The 21,136-nt window shown below is 47.3% G+C and overlaps 1 protein-coding gene across 1 annotated transcript; it reads right to left on the bottom strand.

Annotated features, from left to right (window-relative positions):
• Nucleotides 1-38: 38 nt before the first annotated feature.
• LOC144169792 (D-3-phosphoglycerate dehydrogenase) lies at nt 39-20,525 on the bottom strand. The gene is made up of 11 exons (XM_077699137.1): nt 20,096-20,525; nt 19,313-19,464; nt 14,692-14,757; nt 13,802-13,955; nt 12,891-13,023; nt 11,493-11,641; nt 10,404-10,556; nt 9,532-9,670; nt 5,952-6,079; nt 4,592-4,817; nt 39-354 (listed from the first exon to the last, which is right to left on the bottom strand). Exons 1-11 carry the CDS (start codon nt 20,228-20,230, stop codon nt 197-199), a joined length of 1,593 nt encoding a protein of 530 aa, XP_077555263.1. The 5' UTR covers nt 20,231-20,525; the 3' UTR covers nt 39-196.
• Nucleotides 20,526-21,136: the final 611 nt, after the last annotated feature.

The following is a 21,136-nucleotide window of genomic DNA, read 5'->3' on the forward strand; positions in this document are numbered from 1 at the left end:
ATGCGTTCATTGAAAATTGTGAAAGTGAGCGAGCACGATGACCAGTTTATTCATCTTTATTTCAATTGCGAAAAACTTTTGAAACGTGTATAAAATGCATGCATTGTAGCTAAAAAAATACACGCTGTGCTGTAAACGCCGCAAGAAGATCTTTCAAAAGGTAGGTAGCTGCATCAGAAAAAGCCGGTTTCTCCTCTTAGATGGTGACATAGGTCCAGAACTTGAGTGGAGCGATTGGTGGCTGCGTTTGTGCCTTCACAGGAGAGCCAGTCGTGAAGAGGTAAAAGGCTTTGCCTGCATGACCTGCTGTGCGGGAGGCTGACAGCACTGATACACCACTGTTGACAAGTCCACCTGTAACGTTAACAGAAAGGCACAATCACCATGGACACTTCACTAACCTGAATAAAGACATCAATTTCTGGAATTCTGGAAGTGCATAAATTTGTATGCAAGTCAGTGCTGCAGAAGTGAGGAACAGAAGCTACAGCCACAGTTATTGACATATTATAGCGAAGTTACCTACCTCACAATAAACATTTAGAAAGCCAAAATGTCAAAAAGTTATTTTGCTCTCGCTTTTGAAGCGCACTACAATGTTACTGTGATATGAATGTGACTGCGGCTCCTTCTAATGATTCTAGACTTTGTATATTTATTTATTTACTTGCACATACTACACACAGCCTATACATAAATCAAGGCTATGGCAGGAGCGGGGAAAAGAGGCCAGTACAGAAAACACATGAGATTGATTGTAGGGTTTAACGTGCCGACGCAACGCAGGCGATGAGGTGCGCCATAGTGGAGGGCTCCAGATTAATTTTGACCACCTGGAAATCTTTAACGTGCGCCGAAATCTCGTACACGCAGGCGTTTTTGCAGAAAACACATGAGGTAATACGTTGTGCTGTAAAGTGCTAGAGCACGCACTGGATTACACAACAAATAAAACTAAAGAAATGCTGGCAAAGATCAGAATGCAGACAATATCGCAAAAAGGAAGAAAAGAGAAACGAAAGAAACAGTTGCCATTGTCTTCCACGAAAGATACAAAATTATTCTCACCGTCTTTTTTAAAGATGTAGCGCCAAGTTTCGTGTGAAGTGAAAACGACAATAAACTACTAATTTCAGTAAAAAAAACTTCCTTTGCATAAACTTGCCAGGCTTAGGACAGTGAACTAAGGTGGCCTGAAAATAGCAACAGGCCGTGTAAAAGTGGACTGCCACTTGCTGATTTACGCAGCTACATTTTATGCCATTGCTAGCAAACAGAAGAGCAGGAACACAGTGACTGCTGGCTGCAAGACATTGACGATGTAGTGTAAATACCAAATTTTAGGCATTTGACAGAAGTAGAAAGCATTTCTCGTGTTTTAAGAATGCTCTGTACGGGCTTTGTGCTGGACATTGAGTGCCTCCAGTCGTGCTTAAAGGGGTCCTGAAATACCTTCCGCCGATGCATGGATGTACATGTACCCAAATAAAGCAATGTATTTGCAATCTCCTCCCGCAAGAATTTTGTTAAAGCGATGAGTATTAGCTGAGAAATCGTAAATCGAAAACCGCGCATTATCGTCGCTCCGCGTTTCCTCCTCCTTTTGACTTACTCTCCGCTGTTGACGGCGCGCGAGCCTTGCCTCCCATGATGCTGCGCTCCGCAGCAGTGACGTACTTCCGCTATTGCGCTGCTCAGACTGTCGTCTGCTACGGGCAAGCTTTGTTGACACCATGAATTCCGCATTCCGCTCAAGGCTGGAAAAGCGAACGAAAAATCTGGCCGCATGTATGCGGCGGCCTGGCCTTGCCCTTTCGCGGTGTACGTTGCTGGCGGCACATGACTTTCTATCGGCGGCAAACTCGCAGCCACACGGGGAGGGTCGTGCGCTCGTTCCCTTGATGCACCGCGCACTGTTTATCCAAAAAGCGCCGTATCAGATGTGGCCCCGCTGGTGCCGGGTCTTATTTTACGGCGGTGGTAATTCCTGCCGGCGGCATGTGAAAGAGTCATATTAAACCGATACAGAACCCGTGCACAAAACGCTTCAATCATGTGAGCTTGGGGCGACGCGTGGTGGAGAGCGGCAACGTTGGCAAAACATGCTCCGCCGCGACTCTGAGCTTTCTGAGCGCTGGAGCGAGTGCCATTTCTTTAACAATCTGAAACATCGGTTGCCTTGGCGACAAGGCACAAACCGCTCCAGAAGTCAGTTACGGTTGCGTGATCCCGGTTCAGCTTGGGGCCCCACTTCGCGACATGTGGGCACTGCAGGCGTACCACTCACTCCCATTGGGAAATGCAAGATGCGTTTGGCATTACAGGAGGCGATGGTGTGTGTGTTGTGGACGCCTTTGTTTCGCGATGAAATGCGACGTTGTGCTTCTGCGGGTGGATAGTGCTTCTCATGGTCTGGATTATCTTTCTCGAGCGACGTACGACTCAACCTCGCATGGGGTATGTGCAGTGTGCGTGGCTAAAAGCCATCGGCTTGTGCGCCAGAGTTAAGTGACTTGCTGTTCGTCTCCGCAAACCGCGCGCGAGGCGAGTACCGAATTTACGACGGGCAGGAGGCAACCCCTCCTCTGTCAATCGTGGTTCAGACTTTAAACGCATGTTGTGACGTTGTGTTCGTTACAAACGCATCTCTGAATTGTTTTGAAGTTGAATAAAATGTATGCGTCAAACCCGGGCATTCGGCTCAGGGCGTTCTCTGCGATTGCGCGAAAGAAGTGCCATGGGGCTTCAACGCTTTCTTTATGGAACGTACTCAGGTAAGAGAATATCCATGTCGTGTTATGGCCGTGTTGCATTCAATACAAACGGTTAAGCGTTTGTTTTACACTTGTTTCGTTTGTCGTAAAATGCCCAAGCACTCCGGCACTTCGCTGGCAGATCAGCCGGCGAGCCGACGCTGAGCAGACGACTCATCTCTTAGCCGGAAGTGCGTGGAAAAGCCGCCCAATAGCAGGATGTCTAGCTCATGACGAACATCTGGGAATCGATGATGTAGACATGTGAAGATGGCGGCGTCCAAAAACACGAAGGGAAGGGTGAGAAAAAAATGACAAACTTTGCAACAAAAGTGTGAGCTTTCCGCTGCGCGTAAAAGAGTAATACTTGGCACAGAGGACGTTGACGACCCAATCTAACGGTTGCGCTAGTTCATTTAGTGTGCTCAAAATGCCTTTCAGGGCCCCTTTAAGGGGGCAGACTGGTCTTAGAGCTATTTTTTTTATTTACCAACCAATTTTAATGAAACTGCACTGTGTTATAGAGTGTTTTGTGCTGATTTCAAATCTGCCATTAGATTTTTTGTAAATTGATTATATTTTGAGGTAATTAATAATTAATTGCAATTATTTTGGGTCACAGTTACAAAATAACCACTCCATACAGAATGGCAATTACCACGTGGCCAGGCAGACAAATGACTAAAGAATACAACATAGGAAGAACTTTTTTGATTCAGCTATTTTTGGTCGTTTTACAACACAGGGAACTTCGCGCCTCCCGTGCTCTGCCAGAAATGGCTCGCGGGTGGTGCCAATTGAACACAATAATAATTTTCCAAAGCCTCCATTTGAAAAATCTGTTTCCTACATTGTATTCTCCACACATTTCGGTATCGGAAGCAACAAGAATTAAAGTTGTACCTGCTCTGGGTGCCAAGATATCTGAGGATGAAATGCTAGCTTTGCATTGCAAGAAAAGTGCAGTTTCACCATCGAATTCTGCGCTTACTGAGCTGTAGAGTGCGCTTTAAAATGCTATTATAATATAATAACAACAAAATATGATGCCTTTTGATGAGGAAATTTACAGACTGGTTGAAAAATGGCCGTGGAGGCCAAAAATGCCATTTTTGAGAAAACACTTTTTTTGACCGTTTTTCGGCCCCAAAGACCCAACTGCCCCCTTAAGAGCAAATTTTTTAGGCATAACCTCCTGCCTAGTGTGCACCGATGTGTTACATTCAAAAGACATTTAAAAAAAAAAGAAAAAATGGAGGGGTAAGGGAGAGTCGCGTGCTCCAGTGCTTTTTTTTTTTTTTTAAACAGCAGGGTGACCAGTGTATAGAGATTTAAAATGTAAAGATGCAGAGAATTTTGTGCTTGTATGTAGTTACATATCAGAGGCCCATTTCCTGCTGCCGTGGTACACTTTTACAGCTTGAAGACTATCCAATACTTGTTGCACTTAGCACGATGTAGAACCATGTAGGTGCATGCTGAATGGCATGCAACAGAGGGGCTGTGCTCACCGCTATTCAGTTCGCTAATTTCAAGCCTGCCCACTTGTGCAATAATATGCAATCAGCAATTAACTCAAACCCCTTTATGTTTGCCAGCTACTAAATAGGGGCCACCCAACAGCACAGCCAGGTTAACATACAAGTAGGGGCAGCGACAAGAACCAGAAAAACTGACAATAGGCCCGCTCTCTCGGTGTTGGCGGAGGCTGCCACCTGCACGCATTCCTGCTCACAGGCCTTGGCGTACACACTGCAAGGCCCCAGCCTGCCCGGCCCGACTGATCCTAGGCAGTGCCAGGGTGCGGTTAGCAGAGATGGCAGCGCTCGGCCACGCACCAATGACTTGAGCCAGGGTGTTGGGGCTGTCCTCCCCGGTGCCCAGCAGCAGGCCTCCGGGCGAGAGGAGCTGCAGGGGCTGGAAGGCCGCATCGTCCAGGGAGCACAGCAGCAGCGTGGGGCCACTCACGGTGCCCACCACCGAGTGGCTGGCCGAGCCGCTCTTCACGGTCACCACAAGCTCCGCCTTGCTGTACACCGCTTGCGCAGCATGCTTGTGGGAAGCCTGCAGTGGAGACGAGGTGGGAAATAAACCGGGCAATTTGGCACGGCACCTTTCTGGTAAGAACATGCCCCAACCTCAATGAGCGTGCTGTTTACCAAGGACGCTCTCCAAAGCATTAACTTCAACACTGATTGGTGTCCTAAGACAGGCACTATGCAGCTGCCACCACCAGCAGCTACGAAACTATGCACCCACTGTTTTTTTCTTTATTCCTTTGTAACTGTATTTTTCTTCATGTTACGTGCTGCCCGGTGACCAGTGTGCTACCAGAAGGAGCACTAGTGCGGAATTAAGGATCTTTGTGCTACAATGTATGCATTTTACAATGATAAAAGTGCATTTAACAAAAATGTTGTCCTCCTGTCTTGAGATTCCTACTGTTGTGCATTGTAGGAACTTGTCGGTTATGTCGTCGGGAGCACAGGTGGCCCTTAAATGCCAATAAAAGTACTGTGAGTGCAGCTTCTTGCACCCTTATGAATGGGTCACGCAATTTCGGAAAGGTACAATGGCGTTTCGCATGGTTTGAATGATGTCCCTTGGGGTACGGAAGGGATGGTGGCGTTCCAAGCACTCCCCCTCACGGGAGCGACATATGTGCAAGGAGCAGAAGCATGTTCCCTGCTCCTCATAAAATGCAGGGGCCATCTCATCCCACAGAGACATGGGTAGCGGAGATTGCACTTCTCAGACGGAACGGACACTGCCGTTTCTTGGCAAGCAGACCAGCAGCACTTCCAACACAGAGAACATAAAGTTAGCTAGATCTTAGCCTGCAACTTCATCGCAAAGATGTATGCATCATGAACACTGCATCAACACCCTGCCATAGAAATGAAAACATTTGTGGGCATCCTCGACTTTGCAGTCCTAGATGGCATGTTGGTAGTGCTGGTGCTCCTCTTGTACAGATATAGAAGACCTTGTAGAAATCAAATGCTGGATTTTTTGCCGTGTAGTCCCCGAGAGGTCCAGGCCCGATAACTGAGCAGACTCAATGCAGATGCTAGCTCCATGGCCAAAACAGTGTTGAAATATACAGAGCAATTTATTGCTGCATCATTCTCCCTAGTGGTGCTTCATTGCAAAACTTGGTTTTCAGCAGGCAGGACAGCGTCCACGCAGGGCGCTCACCTTAACACCAGCATCAGATGCAAGCACTGTGACATTGATGAAGTTGGCGTGGCTCTGTCCGAACTGGTTCAGCAGGCCAATGCAAGCTGCGGAACTGAGGAACTGGCCCTTCTTCTCAAGCTCAGCACCTGCGGGCAAAGCAACAGACAGCAAAGCAACAGGGCGTAGCATGAAACAAAATGACAGGAAATGTGCGTCCATAGAGGAAAAGGAACGTGTACGGAAGGTCTCGCTGACAATTTGCAATACTGTCTAGTAGTATATCGAAACCACAGCATTGAAAAGACCAGCTTCTTTTTAAGAGGCGAGTAGCTTCACAATAGCAGTCTAATAGATATATGAAAGTATCTATATATGAATGCTAGAGGGGTGTAACACTAATGCACGGTTTGGTGCGCAAATACTATTTAAAAAAAAAAATAGACCATGCACAGATGCAACTCTTATTCTAGCTATCCAAAATACTAGTTGTGCATAGAATTCAAACACATTTGATGTTTCATGCACTGAAAGAATATTGCCATGGCCATATATGTATGTTGCCTTAGTGGTGTGCCTGAGGTTCTCTAGATGAACTGAGCAATGTGTCCACAGCTGTTTTTCCTTTAAACCTTTGCCATCATGATGCCCTTACCTGTTAATTTACGGCTGATGCTAAACAGCGAAAGAACATCACATTAAAGCGACACTGAAGGCAACCAGCAGGTTGGTTTCAAACGAAAGTCCGACCTTCCCATAGCCTGCTTATCGTTGATTCGGTGCCGAAAGATGCCTTAATTGCGGAGAAATTGCTCATCAGACAAAGCATTTCCCTCCCTTGTTTCCCTCGCAGCGATTCTATGGTACAAGCAGTGGCTGCTGTTTGCGTCATGATAAACTGGAAGCAGTCATGGGCACATTACCAGTAAAAAGTAACAGTGTTACAGTTACAGTCATCAAAGCAAAAAAAGCAAAAAAAGCAACTCTGTTACAGTTTCACAACTTTTAAAAGCAACTTGTTACAGCTACAGTTTCTGTCATAAAGTAACGGCGTTACTTTTCTGTAACTGAATAAAAAGTAATGGACTACAAACTAAATGATAGAGTTTATTAAGTATAAACGTACAAAGGCGTGCGGCTAGTAAAAAGTGAACTTCGTAAAATTCTACACGAAGGGAACCTAAAAGGAGGCGCACTCAAGTTCTACACTAACAATCGTTGTGTACACCTAATTTTGTTGCATTAATGTCTACAAGTTACTGAAAAAAAGTAATTAGTTACCGGTAACTCATTACTAGTAACTAGCGACTGTCCAAGACTGACTGGAAGCAAGTAGGGCAGTGGAGATGTATCGCGGTATAGAGGCAACTGAACACAACACTACCATGTACCAAGTGGTTTCGTCAGTTTCGGTCAAATCAGTTGTGCTTTCCTGAACTACTACAGCCTTTGCTGCTCCGAACCACTAAGCAAAATGTTTGTTCGTGGGACCCGTGATGAGTATTGTACACTTTATTGAAGAAGAGCATATTGTCCTCTTTAGACTGCGTGAATGTTGGCGTTGAACCAACCGCTCGTGTGTTACTCCCACAACCGCCCTTCGCATAGCGGAACCGAGCCAAAAATGGATGAGTAGCGCCATCCAGCGGCAGCCAGGGAAGATGATGTTGCATACACCCAGATGTTGCGCACACTTCTGACCTCAGCCAAAATACCCCCCTTCTCTTCATTTTTTTAGCTCAGCAAAAGCACACAGAGGGTCATAATAAATGTTGCTATGCCCACAGTAGTGTACAAGGGACACACAATGATCTGGCTGAGTATTGCACAAGGTATTGCACGAAAACCAAAACGAACTTGTCGGCATTTGGGGTTGCCGCGTGATCTATCGACTGTGCTCTCATGTTAGTTTCTAGCTTTCTTTCTGTCCTTCTATATTCAAACATGTAACTACAAAAACTTCCAGTTAAAAGTTTTTGTAAGCTTCTGAAAGCATATTATTGAAATATTTGTCACAATTTTGTCCACTTCTGGTGTAAGTTGCATGGTATAGCCAGAGGTGGTGACTCCTGTCTTCATGTTTTCATCATTTTCTACCTTATTTTAGTGAAGCTACGCTGAAGAGTGGTATATATTAGTGTTCTCGGTAAGCTAATATATCGATCTAGTGCAACTTGTATTTTGTCTTCAGTAACCCTTTAAGCAAATGTGCAATGACGTATACAAATCGATTCATTTACTTATAATGTGTGTGCAAGTCAAGCATGGACAGCCATCTATTTATAGTTTTGTTTGCTTTTTCCATATAACTGGAGATGCAGACCCTGAGGATACTATTAGCATTCACATTAACCGCTTGTCAGGCTAGTACTAAAATCACAGTTGTTGGTTGCCTCTGGCTCCTCCAAACAAATACGTTTCCTCATCTGTCAAAACTTCACTTGCTCCATCCCACTCAGTACTTCCAGCTGTGCAAATTTTGCGCTTCCCCGGGCACCCTGTACCATATGGTATGGGAGTGTTCGGCAAACCCCAAAATTCCAAGAATCGCGCACCCTTTCCGTGAGCAGTGGGAGAAGGAGCTGTCCAGCTCCGGTCTCGATTCCCAGCTTAGGCTGGTGGAAAGGGCCGTAGCGGCAGGGGTCTCCAATGGAGTCCTGGAATGAGGGCCCCACACCACATTACGATGCTCCCAATAAAGTTTATCCTCCTCCTCCTCCTTTCACCTTCCATGCGAAAACATGGCCAGCTACAAAATACAGCTAAACCTCGTTATTTCGTTACGATAATAACAAATTTCGGTAGGAAATAGAGTCTTGCGCCAATTTCATGAGAGTGCGCTGCGCAACGCAGATTTGAGACTGTGCGAAATGCGACAACTGCATTTAGCTGTTCAAAACTCCCGTCATGCATCCCCCGCCATTGCACACAAAGGCAGGTGGCGTGCCATGCGCCCGCTGCGCTGTGAAGCAATTCCCACGTCCCTCTTTCGGCACACACGGCCGTGGCACACTCGCCTGCAAGCAACTGTTGTCACTCGCCGACATGTGCTGCGGGAGCCGCAATGTCGAAAATTTAGTGTGTGTATATTTCTTTTTTTAGTGCTTTTGCCTCTTTTACCGTTCTGCACACGTGATTTGAGCAGCATGAACGCACCAGGTGTGAAGCGAAAGGCTATAACGCTAATCCAGAAGGCGGCTGATAAAAGCCGTCACAATGGGCATGAAGCTGAGCGATTCATCAATCGCATCAGAAAGATGCAACAGCGTCCAATTACAGAGTTCTTTGCAGCAAAGTCTGTTTGAAATACGAGTTATGTATTTTAAACTGCAATAAAGTAGCTGTGTGACTGTTCCTTTTCGTCTCCAGAATGCGGTTTTTTGTGGTGTACCACCATGCGGTGAAATCCAATTTTGCCCGCTATTTGTTTTGGGTAAGTACAGTACACAAAATTTGCAGTAAATACCCGCTACGGCTATAACAAATTGGCTATAATGAGCAAATCGTGGCGCCCTTTCAATTTCGTTATAACGAGGTTAAACTGTATAGCATCTATTGATAAAGAAAGTACAGCAGAGCAACGCAATTCCTAGCCCCTCACCTTTTGTTGTGACCTCAACCTGAAGCCCCGATGAGAGGGACCCTGCCAGCGCAGCTGCAATCTTCCCCAGTGCAATGCCCAAGTCAGCCCACGGCTTGTTCTCAGGCACTTGCGTTTGGGCCAGCGATGGCGCATTCACCTGCAGCACAGTTGGCTTAAGCAAACACACTTGCACGGCAATGCAACAAAAAACTTGGCGAACATTGTCATGCGAAGTACGTTTCTTCATTTTTTTTTAGATTTAGACGGGTTCACAGCTCCCGGCACTGATCTCGAAAAGCTCGAAAGAAATAGGAGCTGGCTGTATTTGCACAAGTGTCCGACCTGTGCAAAGGCCAATCAACAACCGACAGAGCCCCAATGGGAATTGCACATTGCAGGCTGGGTTGATGTAGCAGGCCTGCTGAGTCCTCGCAACTAAGCAGCACATAGTGTCACTACGCCAGAGATGACACAGTTGTCTTGAAGGAAAAACAAGTTTATTGGAGCGAACTTGTGCTTCCCTAACAACTCAGCAAATACACAGGCGGCGAAGCGGCAGTCAACAAAGTGACGTGAGCAGGCAAGTGTTGGCAAATCGAATGCCACGATGTCTGCTTGGCAAACATTTATCTTTTGGCAAGGGTGTTTCTTGAACAGTCGAATTACACCGAGAACACTGTACATCAAATGAGACTATTCTAGGCTAGTGACGTTAGGACGAAACACCCTCCCTATCAAATTGGATAACCCGTGCAGCACAAGGAAGAAAGGCTAGAACACGCGCTTCACTTGGGACACCGATAACACAGCCCGGCTGAGCCGGGCGGTAAACATAAACAAACAAATCCAATGCATGGTGCGCGGCAATAGCAAGAGCACAGGGGACCCACCACTCCCGGGACGGCCAGCCCCTTGGAGAGTGCCACAAACTGCTCGGCGATCTCCTGCGCCACTCGGAGCTGGGCCTCCTTGGTGTTGGCGCCCAGGTGCGGGGTGCAGATCACCTTGGGGTGCCCAATCAGCTTCGTGTTCTTGGGCGGCTCCTGCGTGGTGGCATCACCGGGATTGTGTTGCAGGGCTATCACTGTGGTGGACTTGGAGCCTTTTACATGTCACACAGACATTGCATTGAACTGCAACTGCAGTAAAGCCTAACTCACGTGCACTGCCCCACATTACAAAAAATAATTCAAGTGGAGGGTAGAAAGACCATGGTTTTCCCAAGTAAAAAACAACGATTATGCACATTTCTATCCAAAAGCTACAAATTCTAAACAAGGCCCTTGCAAGGTATTACGATCGTACATTAAATATTTGACAAGCCGTGGCATACACAAGTCGTCAAAATTACTAGCTTTACCGAAGCTTCCGCGCTTTTCCTTGTTTTCTCAAAACCAAATTTTTACGTCGCGGAACTAAGTGTTGCTCACAATACTTTGGATGAACTCAATAAGACCTGCATAATTTTTGCTACATTTGAAAGGTATCAACTGGCTAGTGCAATAGGACTACAAAAATTTCATATTTGTTAGTGTAAGCATAAAATATAGAATAGTTTATTACCAAAATATTAGTACCCATTAGTAACATGAAATTTTATGTGGTCAAAATTTTGCGCTGACAAAGTTGGCATTATAGCGGCGGTTTACCTCTCCTCTCTAGTCTTGCAAACCCTTAGAATGTAGGCTGGTATTTAATCCACAGGTCAATGGTAATTTGGGAGTCATGCATGACCTATTACTAAACATCAAACAACTATTTAAGTGTAGTGGAGTATTGAGCTATCAGCCAGGTCCAATTGACTTGCATTTTTACGGGCGTACCATCGCAGGGATTAAAGTAAGAATGACATCCAATACATGCACTGCACTGTCAATGGCCTTCCAGGGAGAGCTCCAGGCACTCGAAGTCAATTCAACAGCCCCAAGCTTTCCTTGCCGATTCTTTTTTGCTGGAAGGTAAAAAGGAGGAGTCCTTGCCTCGATAAAAACGTCGAGGCCAGCTCCACCACAGTGGCCAGACTCGAGCGCTGCCAGCAGGTCATCTTCATTCACAATGCCGCCCCGCGCAACGTTGATCACTCGCACGCCCTTCTTGCACTTCTGCAGGCTGGCCTTGCCGATGAGATCTGCACAAACACAGTGGCACAATGGAGCGCACTGACAGAGATGTGCACAATTAAAATGAACAGTGGGCAGACTTGGAGATAAATGGGAGGTATGACAAAAAGAACCACTTCTAGCAGTGAAGACTACTGTGTGCCCACCTAGCTGTTGCATTGGCCTCACTTGGCTTGTGCCCGAATATTCTAGATACTGTACGTTTGCAGAAGCAATCTGGATTAACGCAATGACGTCACTTCAAGAATGCCCATGCCAGATCAGGATGAGATGCGAGATAAAACGACGCTCCAAGCTGTACACGAGTTGAAGCTTCAAGCCGCTGTGATGAGGTTCCTCTGTCCCAGTCAGAGCAAGACCAGAGACTGCTCACAACAGCTCTATGAAAGAGCATAGAGAGCAAGAGAGAGAGCTGAAACCCTAGTTTACAAACTTTGCACATGGAATGGTGTGAACAGGGATTGAATTTGTCATGGTTGACCCAAAACCAATGTTTAAATGGTGAAAATTTTGGCGTTTAATGTGCCAAAGCTACATCGAGACAATAAGGTGTGTGCCATAGTGGAGGGCAACAGATTAATTTTGCTCACCTGGGGATCTATAACATGCAGTGGAATCTGGATGAATGGGCATTTCATTAGTTACATGTGACCAGTAGCTGTAAGACGCAGCAAGAAGAGAGTTCACGACCCGTTTGTGGACCCCTTTTAGTGGCCATACAGTGCACACTTCTTCCACAGCCCCAATGAATGCTGGCAGGCAAACACCTGTCCCAGAATGCAGTAACATAGCCCTAGACCATGGCAGAAAAGTGCGTGCCATGAAAGGCCTTCCACCCTACATGCCTCGCTGCAACATCCCCTCTGTGTGACCCAGTGCTGTAGCATGCACCATCGAAGTTCTACACCAAAAACCAACACCCAACGATTCCCTCACGAGCCGATGCTCCTGTTTCTGGGTTTGGGATAGGGTGCCAGCAAGCTATTCGGACATAGAACTACACTGCTCCCTTTTCTCTTCCAGATATGCAGAGACGACAAATCAGCTCTGACCTGGAAGCTGAGGCCTGGATCTTCAGCCTAGACTGATGAGAAATAGCCCATAAAAAGCCAGAGTTCGAGCAGCATCCATGTACGAGGTAGCTCTTTGAAATTAAATCCCCCCCACTTGCATAGAGCCGCTGGCAGACTGATTCTCAGGGTTCAGCCTTTCTCAAATCGGTTGTGCTTACAAACAGTCATCCTTCTGTGTGCCCACCTTTAGTCTGGGGGATGAGAGGTGTGTGGACAGTGATGTAGTCCGCCTGAGGCCAGATCTCATCCAGGCTCATGCTCTCCACTCCAAACTCCCTCGAGACCTCTTTGGGCACAATGGGGTCGAAACCAATGGTCTGGAAAAAAAAGTAGATTAGGTGTGAGCATCACCGAGAAGGAAAAAAAAAAAAAGACTGCGCTATATGGCAATCCCGACTTTCCTGCGAGTTAGATTGGCTGCCCTATATGATAGCAAGTTAAAAATCGCCCTGTATGCAGGCACTGCAAAATAAAACAGCCACCTTTTTATTGAACACCAGCATGTACTGCGATTTTAAACCAAAGCCTTACTTGCTCAATTACCAGAAAAGGCAGCGGCCAGACCGAAAAATGGCCTGGATCTAGAAATGCGACATCAAGCGTGCAGCAGGAGTGACGAACGGGGGAAAACAAATAATAGTGCAGCAGAGAAGACAGAGGGCATGTGATTTGCCACACCTGCGCAGTGGCGATTATGACTGTCAGCACGGCCTGCCAGCAGTGGCTCCTCCAGCCAAACTTCAAACTCCCACTACTGCCTTACCCAGAGGTGCAGCAGTCACCAGTGAGCCAGGGGGCTCTGCACAGCACACTGAAGCCACTTAATTTTGCTCCTCTCGGCGCTAATGACGAACATGGCAGCAGCCAAAATAACAGCAGAAACAACTTTAATGCATGCAGAAACATATAACTCAAAATATTTAACCCATGGAACTAGAATGTCTTTGCCTTCCCACAAGCGTCTCTACCAAATTTTTTAAACGTTTTGTCTGCCCATTTTCAGTGAAAATTTTTTAGTATTCCATGAGGGGGTTCAGCGTGTAATGCTTCCCATTAGGAACTAAAAACACTGAGATTACAGCAGAGCTTGCTTGCCTTCATGCCAAACGACTGCATCCTGGTGGCCACCTCCTTTCCGATCCTTCCGAGGCCGATGATGGCAAGGGTCTTCCCGTACAGCTCGTTGCCCATGAAGACCTTTCGGTCCCATTTGCCACCCTTGAGAGACATGGTGGCCGCAGGGATCTCCCTGTGCAAGTGAAGCAACAGCAGTGCGGAACACTGTTAATTAAGGCTGACCTGATGGGGATGGAGAAAAAGCGGGCAAAACATGCACGGGAGGTGCCATACCACAGCCGTGTTGGGTGCTTGAAGCAACTAAGTACAAAGCCAAATGATAACTCAAAGGGGCACAAAAGGCAGAGCAAGATTTAGTTTGAACTAAAAGATCACACCTTCCATGGCCCTCGCAGCTTTTGTTCAATGGCAATGCTCCGTTTCAGAGTAAATAATTGAATCTGGCATTTCCCTCTCCCGTTTTCCTCACAGTACTATTCAGGTTAGATGGAAACCACTGGATTTCAGGTTCCTATTATACTTCGGCCACTGACAAGTAGCCAGCAAGATGACTATCTGTTTTTGTATGTGCCCCAAATATGCATGTCATAATTGCTTTCGATGTGACCTAAGGCTTATTTAGAAATACGGCAAAGCTTTAGGTAGTCTTCATAGTCTATATAAAATTCCACTAAATAACTTGATTTTATATTGTGTTAGTATTAAGTTATCAACCTTGTTGCCTATCATATCACGCAATCACAATGCAAAGAATAAAACAATTCTCTTCATTTTTGGGCAAGCACGAAAGAAAGCAGGGAAAAATAAAAGGCAGTTTTCAGAAACACTGCACAACAGTCTCACAATTAAGCTCATTATTCCTGCAGATGAACACCTGAAAAGTAAGAAACAAGTTACGTAAGGCTCACCTTGACAGGGTGACAATCATGGCACAGGTCAGCTCCGCAGCGCTGAGTGTGTTCCCGCCAGGTGCACTGCAGACAGAAATGGATGAAATGTTTACCATTTTAAAGGATTTGGATGCATTTTTTCTTATCAAAAATTAATCCCAAATTGTGCACAGGGCATTGTAAATAGAGAGAGACTGCCCAAAATCTTTTGGAGATTGCTACCCACGCGTCGCTTGCACCACACACTCGAGTCTTTTGCACACGAGCCGTGCCAAGCAGTTGGTGAAGGCTGCAGTTTGCTTCCAGTGACACGAGGCAACACATTCACTGCACCTTCATATTTCAGAAGCTGATATAGTCTGCTGAAAAACCAGCCAGTGACTCGACGACAGCCACTGCTCTTCCACTGCCACATCAGTCAACTGGTTCAAATGGCAGTGTTCAGAATGAGGGCCACGTCATGCCACTCTAGCTGTATGCAATTAATGGGAATATTGCGTGAAAAAAGACGCAGCTAGAATGACAAATTGTTGTGTTCTTCAATACGGAATATACCGTCACTAACTATTGTGCTGCAACCTGCCCAATTAGCAGTATTTACCTCACTGTGTGAACTGCATCAGCTGAGCCACCTTTCTGACCAGACTCAAAAAGTTGGCATTAACATATGGCCCGGACTTGAGAATCAGAATAGTGCTGTCACCCTTTTTTCAACACAAGCCGGCTTCATCCATCGTTCTTTGCAGACACGCTGTTTGGGCTGGTCGTTGCATACTTATGATTTACATATATGATGCAAGATGATGCAAGGGAAGGGACAATGAGCCTTTTCAATCTAAGCCACTTAGGCAGCCTGCTCACATCCAGACCAAAAGCCGTTAGGTAGTTCTGGCAGCCCAAGGGAAGTCTGCAGTGCCCATCCCGATAAAGTCAGAGGCCACCTTACGTTGTTCAGGAAGTGACGCGGAGCTTCCAGAGAAAAACATATGGCCTGCTATTGCCTCTGGCAGCCCGCAAGTGGACCATGAGTGGCCACAAGTAGAATGAAGCATACACTGTCCAAGTACTGTCGCTTGTTAGCATACAACCTTGCACTTGTTCTTTTATTTTAATTCGGTGCTAAGAAAACACTCAAAATATGAATCAGTAAAATGCATATGCAAAAAAAAAAAATTCTACAAATGCAATAAAATTCATAGAGTAGTAAAACTCATTGAGTAGGTCTACCTAAACCTGGACCAGAGTCCTTCAATTCTTTAATGGTCACGAAACTGCTCCGTAACTCAATGGGAGAGCTTCATATGCTGCGTTTGGCCGCCGCGCGGTGGCGCCACCCTCTCACTGAGGTCACCCATCGGGCGGCGTTGCGCTGGCTCGAACGGCGGAGCCGCGGCGAGTTGTGTTTGTTTTGTGCGGGGAAAAAAATGTAACGTGCATCTCGCGCTCCTGTGATGCGACTTAAGTAGTGCAACGACGATGCCTAACATGTGTTGTGTCCCGGGATGTCGTTTATTGTACAACGATACCACAGAAAATGTTTCCTTGTTCTGTTGACCGAGCGACGGGGAGCTGCGAGAGAAATGGAGGCGCGCCATTCTAAGGCAAGAAACGGGAGATTTCAGCTTCGATTATAAGTGTGTGACAGTGCGTGGAAATGCACTGTGTGTGAGAATGGAAAAAGCAATGTACCCTTTTGAGAGAGAGAGAGAGATCAAACTTTATTTAAAGCGGCCCATGTCCGGGCTGCCGAAAATGTGGTTCTGGTGGGCCTGGAAGACGTTCAGGTGGGAATTCCGCAGGTGTCGGGGCCCCGCACGTGGGCAATGTGCTGGGCGAGGCGAGGCCAAAGGATGGGGCGAAGATCAGGCGGAAGAGCGGCCCAGTTTTCCCATGAGTATGGAATGTGGGATGGTAAAAGGTGTGGATGAAGAAAGTGAGGTGATCTCCTGGCGCGAGGACAAGTCCAGTAGGTGTGTTTAACGTCGGGATAGGCACCACACACCTGACAGTGGGGCGTGCCATCTCGGGTCATGATATAGTGAAGAACGAGGTCACAAGGGAGGGAGAGAGTCTGAGCCTGGCGGATGTAAGTGCCTTCGCGGCGTGTGAGGTCAGAAGTGGGAGGAGGAAGATTACGGCGAGATCTGCGAAGGTCCTTCAGCTGTTGCCTCCGGGCCTTGCGATGGGCGGCGCGTTCTTCCTTGGGGCTGTAGTCCTGGGGCCAGGGTTGAGGGTCGCTCGGGTTTCGATTTGCACGACCAAGGGCATGAGCCCTTTCATTCCCTACAATTCCTTGGTGTCCGGGGACCCATTCTAGAAATACGTGCAGGTGACTGTGGGCTGCCATGTAGCATTTCAGCTCGTGATGAATGTGCGCAGGTAAGGAGTTAGTTGCGAATTCTCTGAGGGCAGATTGACTATCCGTGCGGATGGTAATTTGGCCAGTTGAATGGGGTTGCAGCATGATCGAATCGGCAATGGCTTGAATTTCAGCAGCTGTAGAAGAAGGTACATTACAGTGTTGACGGATGGTTTCTTCACGTGGACCTACCGTGACAGTTGTGGCCATGTTGTCGGTAAACGTGGCGTCTGTGTAATATGTGTCATGTGATGGGCTGGAAAGATGGAGGGCTCTACTTCGGCGCCTGCCGGAGTCTGAAGACGGGTCCATGTGGCGTGGGATGGGCTTGACCATTATTCTAGGAATTGTGTCCCATGGTGGAGGTTCTTTTGGTAGAGGAGGTAAGTGAGATGTCGCAAACCCTATATCAGCCAGGATGGTGCGACCTTGGGTTGACGTCGTGAGCCTGTGCTCTTGGGCAGCGATGTGCGCGGCTACTTTCTCCTCAAGAGTATTGTGGAGGGCCGTGTCGTCAAGAAGATAGTTGGGGGCGTACATGGGCACCCCGAGCTCAGTTCGTAAGCATTTCCGGACGGCGATCTCCAATTTATTGTTTTGAGTTTTCGTGAGTTTAAGGTAGGGAAGGGCGTACAAAACTCTGGAAAAGATAGTTGCTTCTACTATCTTGCGAAGCTCGTGTTCCTTGAGGCCTGTGGTGTGGCGGGTGACTCGACGAAGCATGTTATTGATTAGATTGATCTGATTGGTAATACTTTTGGTCGCATCGTGGACCTAGAATTGTACAAGGCTAACTTAAAGCCGGATTTTTGTCATATCAGTGAGGTTGTAGCGGTGCTTCATTACCTGTTTGTAAACTTGTATTACCTTGCGCTCAGGCTCGCGTGTAAAAAAGCTTCGGTACGTCCTTGTGCTTTTACTTTTCATATTTCCGCAAATTATCCCTTAGGGTTCGTCTTGTTTGTTTTGTAACCGCGCGTGGCCGGTTCCGGTTTCTTATCTGGCGCTTCAACCGGAGCGCCCGTTTGCTCTTTTTGTCGTACGTCCCGTCTGGCAATATTGTTTGATGTGAAAAGGGTGCCACCTTGTCGCCAACTTGATTTTTTGTTTCTTCGACAATGTTCTCGATCCCATTTCCATGGATCTGAAATTATTAACATTCCGAGAGTAATGCATGCATAGCAAACGCCGCGCAACTCACTTTATTGACGTTCATCTGTGCACGTCACACTGCGGACTGCTTCTTCGACGTTTGTGTTTCATTCTAGTCTTCTGTAGAACAGGAGCTCGCTAGCTCGCTGCGTTCAGAAAAGCTTTGCGTCGTTCTTGTCTACGTGGCAATATTCTGTTTCCTCCGTGTGCTCCACATCGCAGCGCGAAAAAATAAATTTTTGTACGCTGGACCACGCTCTTTTGTCTCCCTTCGTAACGTTGAATTTTTGTTGCGTGCGATAAAACCAGTTTATTGTTCTTTTTTCGCTTCCTGTTTTTGCAAGGATTGCAAAGCGTGGAAGCGGAAAAACACATGGTGCAACATATATCTCTTCGTGTTTTGATCCTTTGCGTTTATGCAGCGTTTTTATATGTTCTCAAGTATGTACCCACTCATTGAAACGACAATACTATTGGGCTATCTCTTTTAGTGTTCTGTGCAATCCAAAGCAATCAACGGATTCATTAAGCGTAGTCTGAACGACGCGTACTTGGTTTCTTTCAGTTTTTTTATTGTATTATCGATAGGCCCGCAGCAGTCCGTGACTACGCAGCTACCGTATGTGTGGTATTTACAACTTTGCTTTAAGAAAAGAAGAAATAGAGATTTAAAAATCCGAAAACACGACGGCGCAGCGCTTGTGCCAGAGCACGCAGAAGCCGTTGCCGTTCGCGGCCGAAGTCTACGGTAATTTACTACGAAAAATAAAACCCCATTGAAGGCAGGTGATGACTGGACTATTCATCGCTAACCACTACGAAAAAAAACACTTAATCAGCGCGCAGACACCAAATGCAGCGAGCGTTTGTACGCCAAGAGCAGGCCAATACGCCGCGAAAGCGGCGGCTGGATGACCTTCGTGCGGCGGTGGCGCCTGTAGTGGCGCGCGCGGTCCCTATATGAAACGAGCGCCGAAGTTTCGTGACCAGTAAAGCATTGAAGGACTCTGCCTGGACTGAAGCTGCGACTCAGTCAACACCCTTACCAAAATATCAGGAAATCGTCAAGCTTAAACCTCAAGCTCAATTCTGGACCCTAACATTTCGATGACAGCACACGGAGCTCACTTGATAACGAGGATTCCTTGTCTCGTGGCCGCATCGCAGTCGATGTTGTCGACACCAGTGCCGGCACGTCCGATGACCTTGAGGGACTGGCCGGCTTTGATAACGTCACTGGTAACTTTCGTGGCCGATCGCACGATGAGACCATCGTATCCCTGGAAAGTGCAGTGAAGCGAATAGAAAAGTGGAGAGGAAACGAGATGCATCCGTCAAGTAGTACAATGCTAAGCGCATGCTTTTTCGCCGGCAGCTTGTGCTTAAATACATGCCGTGCATCGCGTGACGTTTTGGGTCTTGCGTGAAATCGTGCGGCACGGCGTTAGTTGTTTGTTAAAGTGCAGCAATTTGCAGTGTTTATTTAAATATACGCGCCGTTTCGAACTCGCATACTCCGCCGATTTCTTCGATTTGCCCATCCGGAATAGTTATGAATAGTTCGCGGGCAGCCCAGGGCTGCTCTCGGGCAGTTCGGAGCAGATCAAAATGACTAACCCGAGGAGTAATCCGGTATGCAGCTCTACCAATACTACGAATTAAGCAAATTAGGACGGCTAACGTTCACCTACGTGAATATATACGCCAACATTTGCGATTCAAACCGAACGGATTTTGGAGGTGCAATGAGCTACGGCGATTGCGCGCATCGTATTTCATACGTGGCACGTCGCAGGACCCATTGTTTTACTTTTATTATTTTTAACAAAACCACAGCGCCCTACCACGAGCACCAGAGCGCCATTTGCGTCTGGGGCGTTGCCAGAGCGCGAGTATTTGTATTTTGTTTACCTGGATCGCTTGCAGCAGCTCCGGCTTGGTGTAGTCGGTCTTGAGCGTGACTTGAACGCCGTGGCTTTCGAGGATCTTGACGGCGGAGGCATCGACTGAGTCGCTGATGAGTACTTTCTTAATTGCCAAAGCCATGCTGCCGGTCTCGGAGCAATTTGCGTTCTCGCTTCCACGTGGGTAGCCGGGCACCGGAACTTCGGTATGTGATGCGGGTTCACGTACTACGGAAAGCCGGATCGCTCGACGGAAAGGACGTGGGCCGAGTGCGACGGGTCGGAAGCGGGGCCGATTGTCTTCGCGTACGCGTGACGTCGCCGGCCGAGGGTAATAGGAAAGAGACCGGTTCAACCAAGCTCGCCGTCCGGTGCCAACCAACCACGGCCCGGAAAGCGGTCGGAAGAGGGGAGAGCGGTGCGAGCAGACACCCCCCGTGTAGAGACGCTCGCTGGAGCGCTTGCGGGCAGGCCGGATAAGCGCTTTGGAAACTTGCTCATTGTGCTTATCGTCAGCATATGATGGGCCGCACTGCTGCCTGCGATAGGCAGCTGTATCCGCGCAATCTGGGAACGATGAGCAAACCAGTGGGGGCGTGGGGAGAGGAGGAGGGTGGTTTTATGCTGCGTCACTTGCAGCACCGACACTCGACTGACCGATAAAAGATCGGGCTGCGTGCTTTTCTTGCCCGGTTGTGGAATGCGACTTCGTGCTGATTATGCATTGTCATGCCGTGCTACTCTGCCGAGCATAACGCCGACTGCGAATGAAGTGCGAAACCCCGGTGCCTGGGGCTGTTCTGCAAACTGGAGTACGCGGCTCAGCAAGTCGAGAGACGCGAGCTTCAATCATGTTACATTAAAGCAATATAAGATTCGGCTTTACTACCCTTCACTGTCGTGTTATTTCGCACACACATCTGGGCGGTTTTTCTGGCGTTGGGAAATTAAGCAATGCGGATTAAGATTTCAACTTACCTGAAGCTACACACAGACAGGTTCCAGTTAATGTCAGAAGGGGTAGAATTTGGTAGAAAGGGTAGAAGTA

Source organism: Haemaphysalis longicornis, unplaced genomic scaffold (genome assembly GCF_048455015.1).
Source record: "Haemaphysalis longicornis isolate Haplotype H1 unplaced genomic scaffold, Haemaphysalis longicornis Haplotype H1 scaffold_2, whole genome shotgun sequence".
Taxonomy (NCBI): domain Eukaryota; kingdom Metazoa; phylum Arthropoda; class Arachnida; order Ixodida; family Ixodidae; genus Haemaphysalis; species Haemaphysalis longicornis.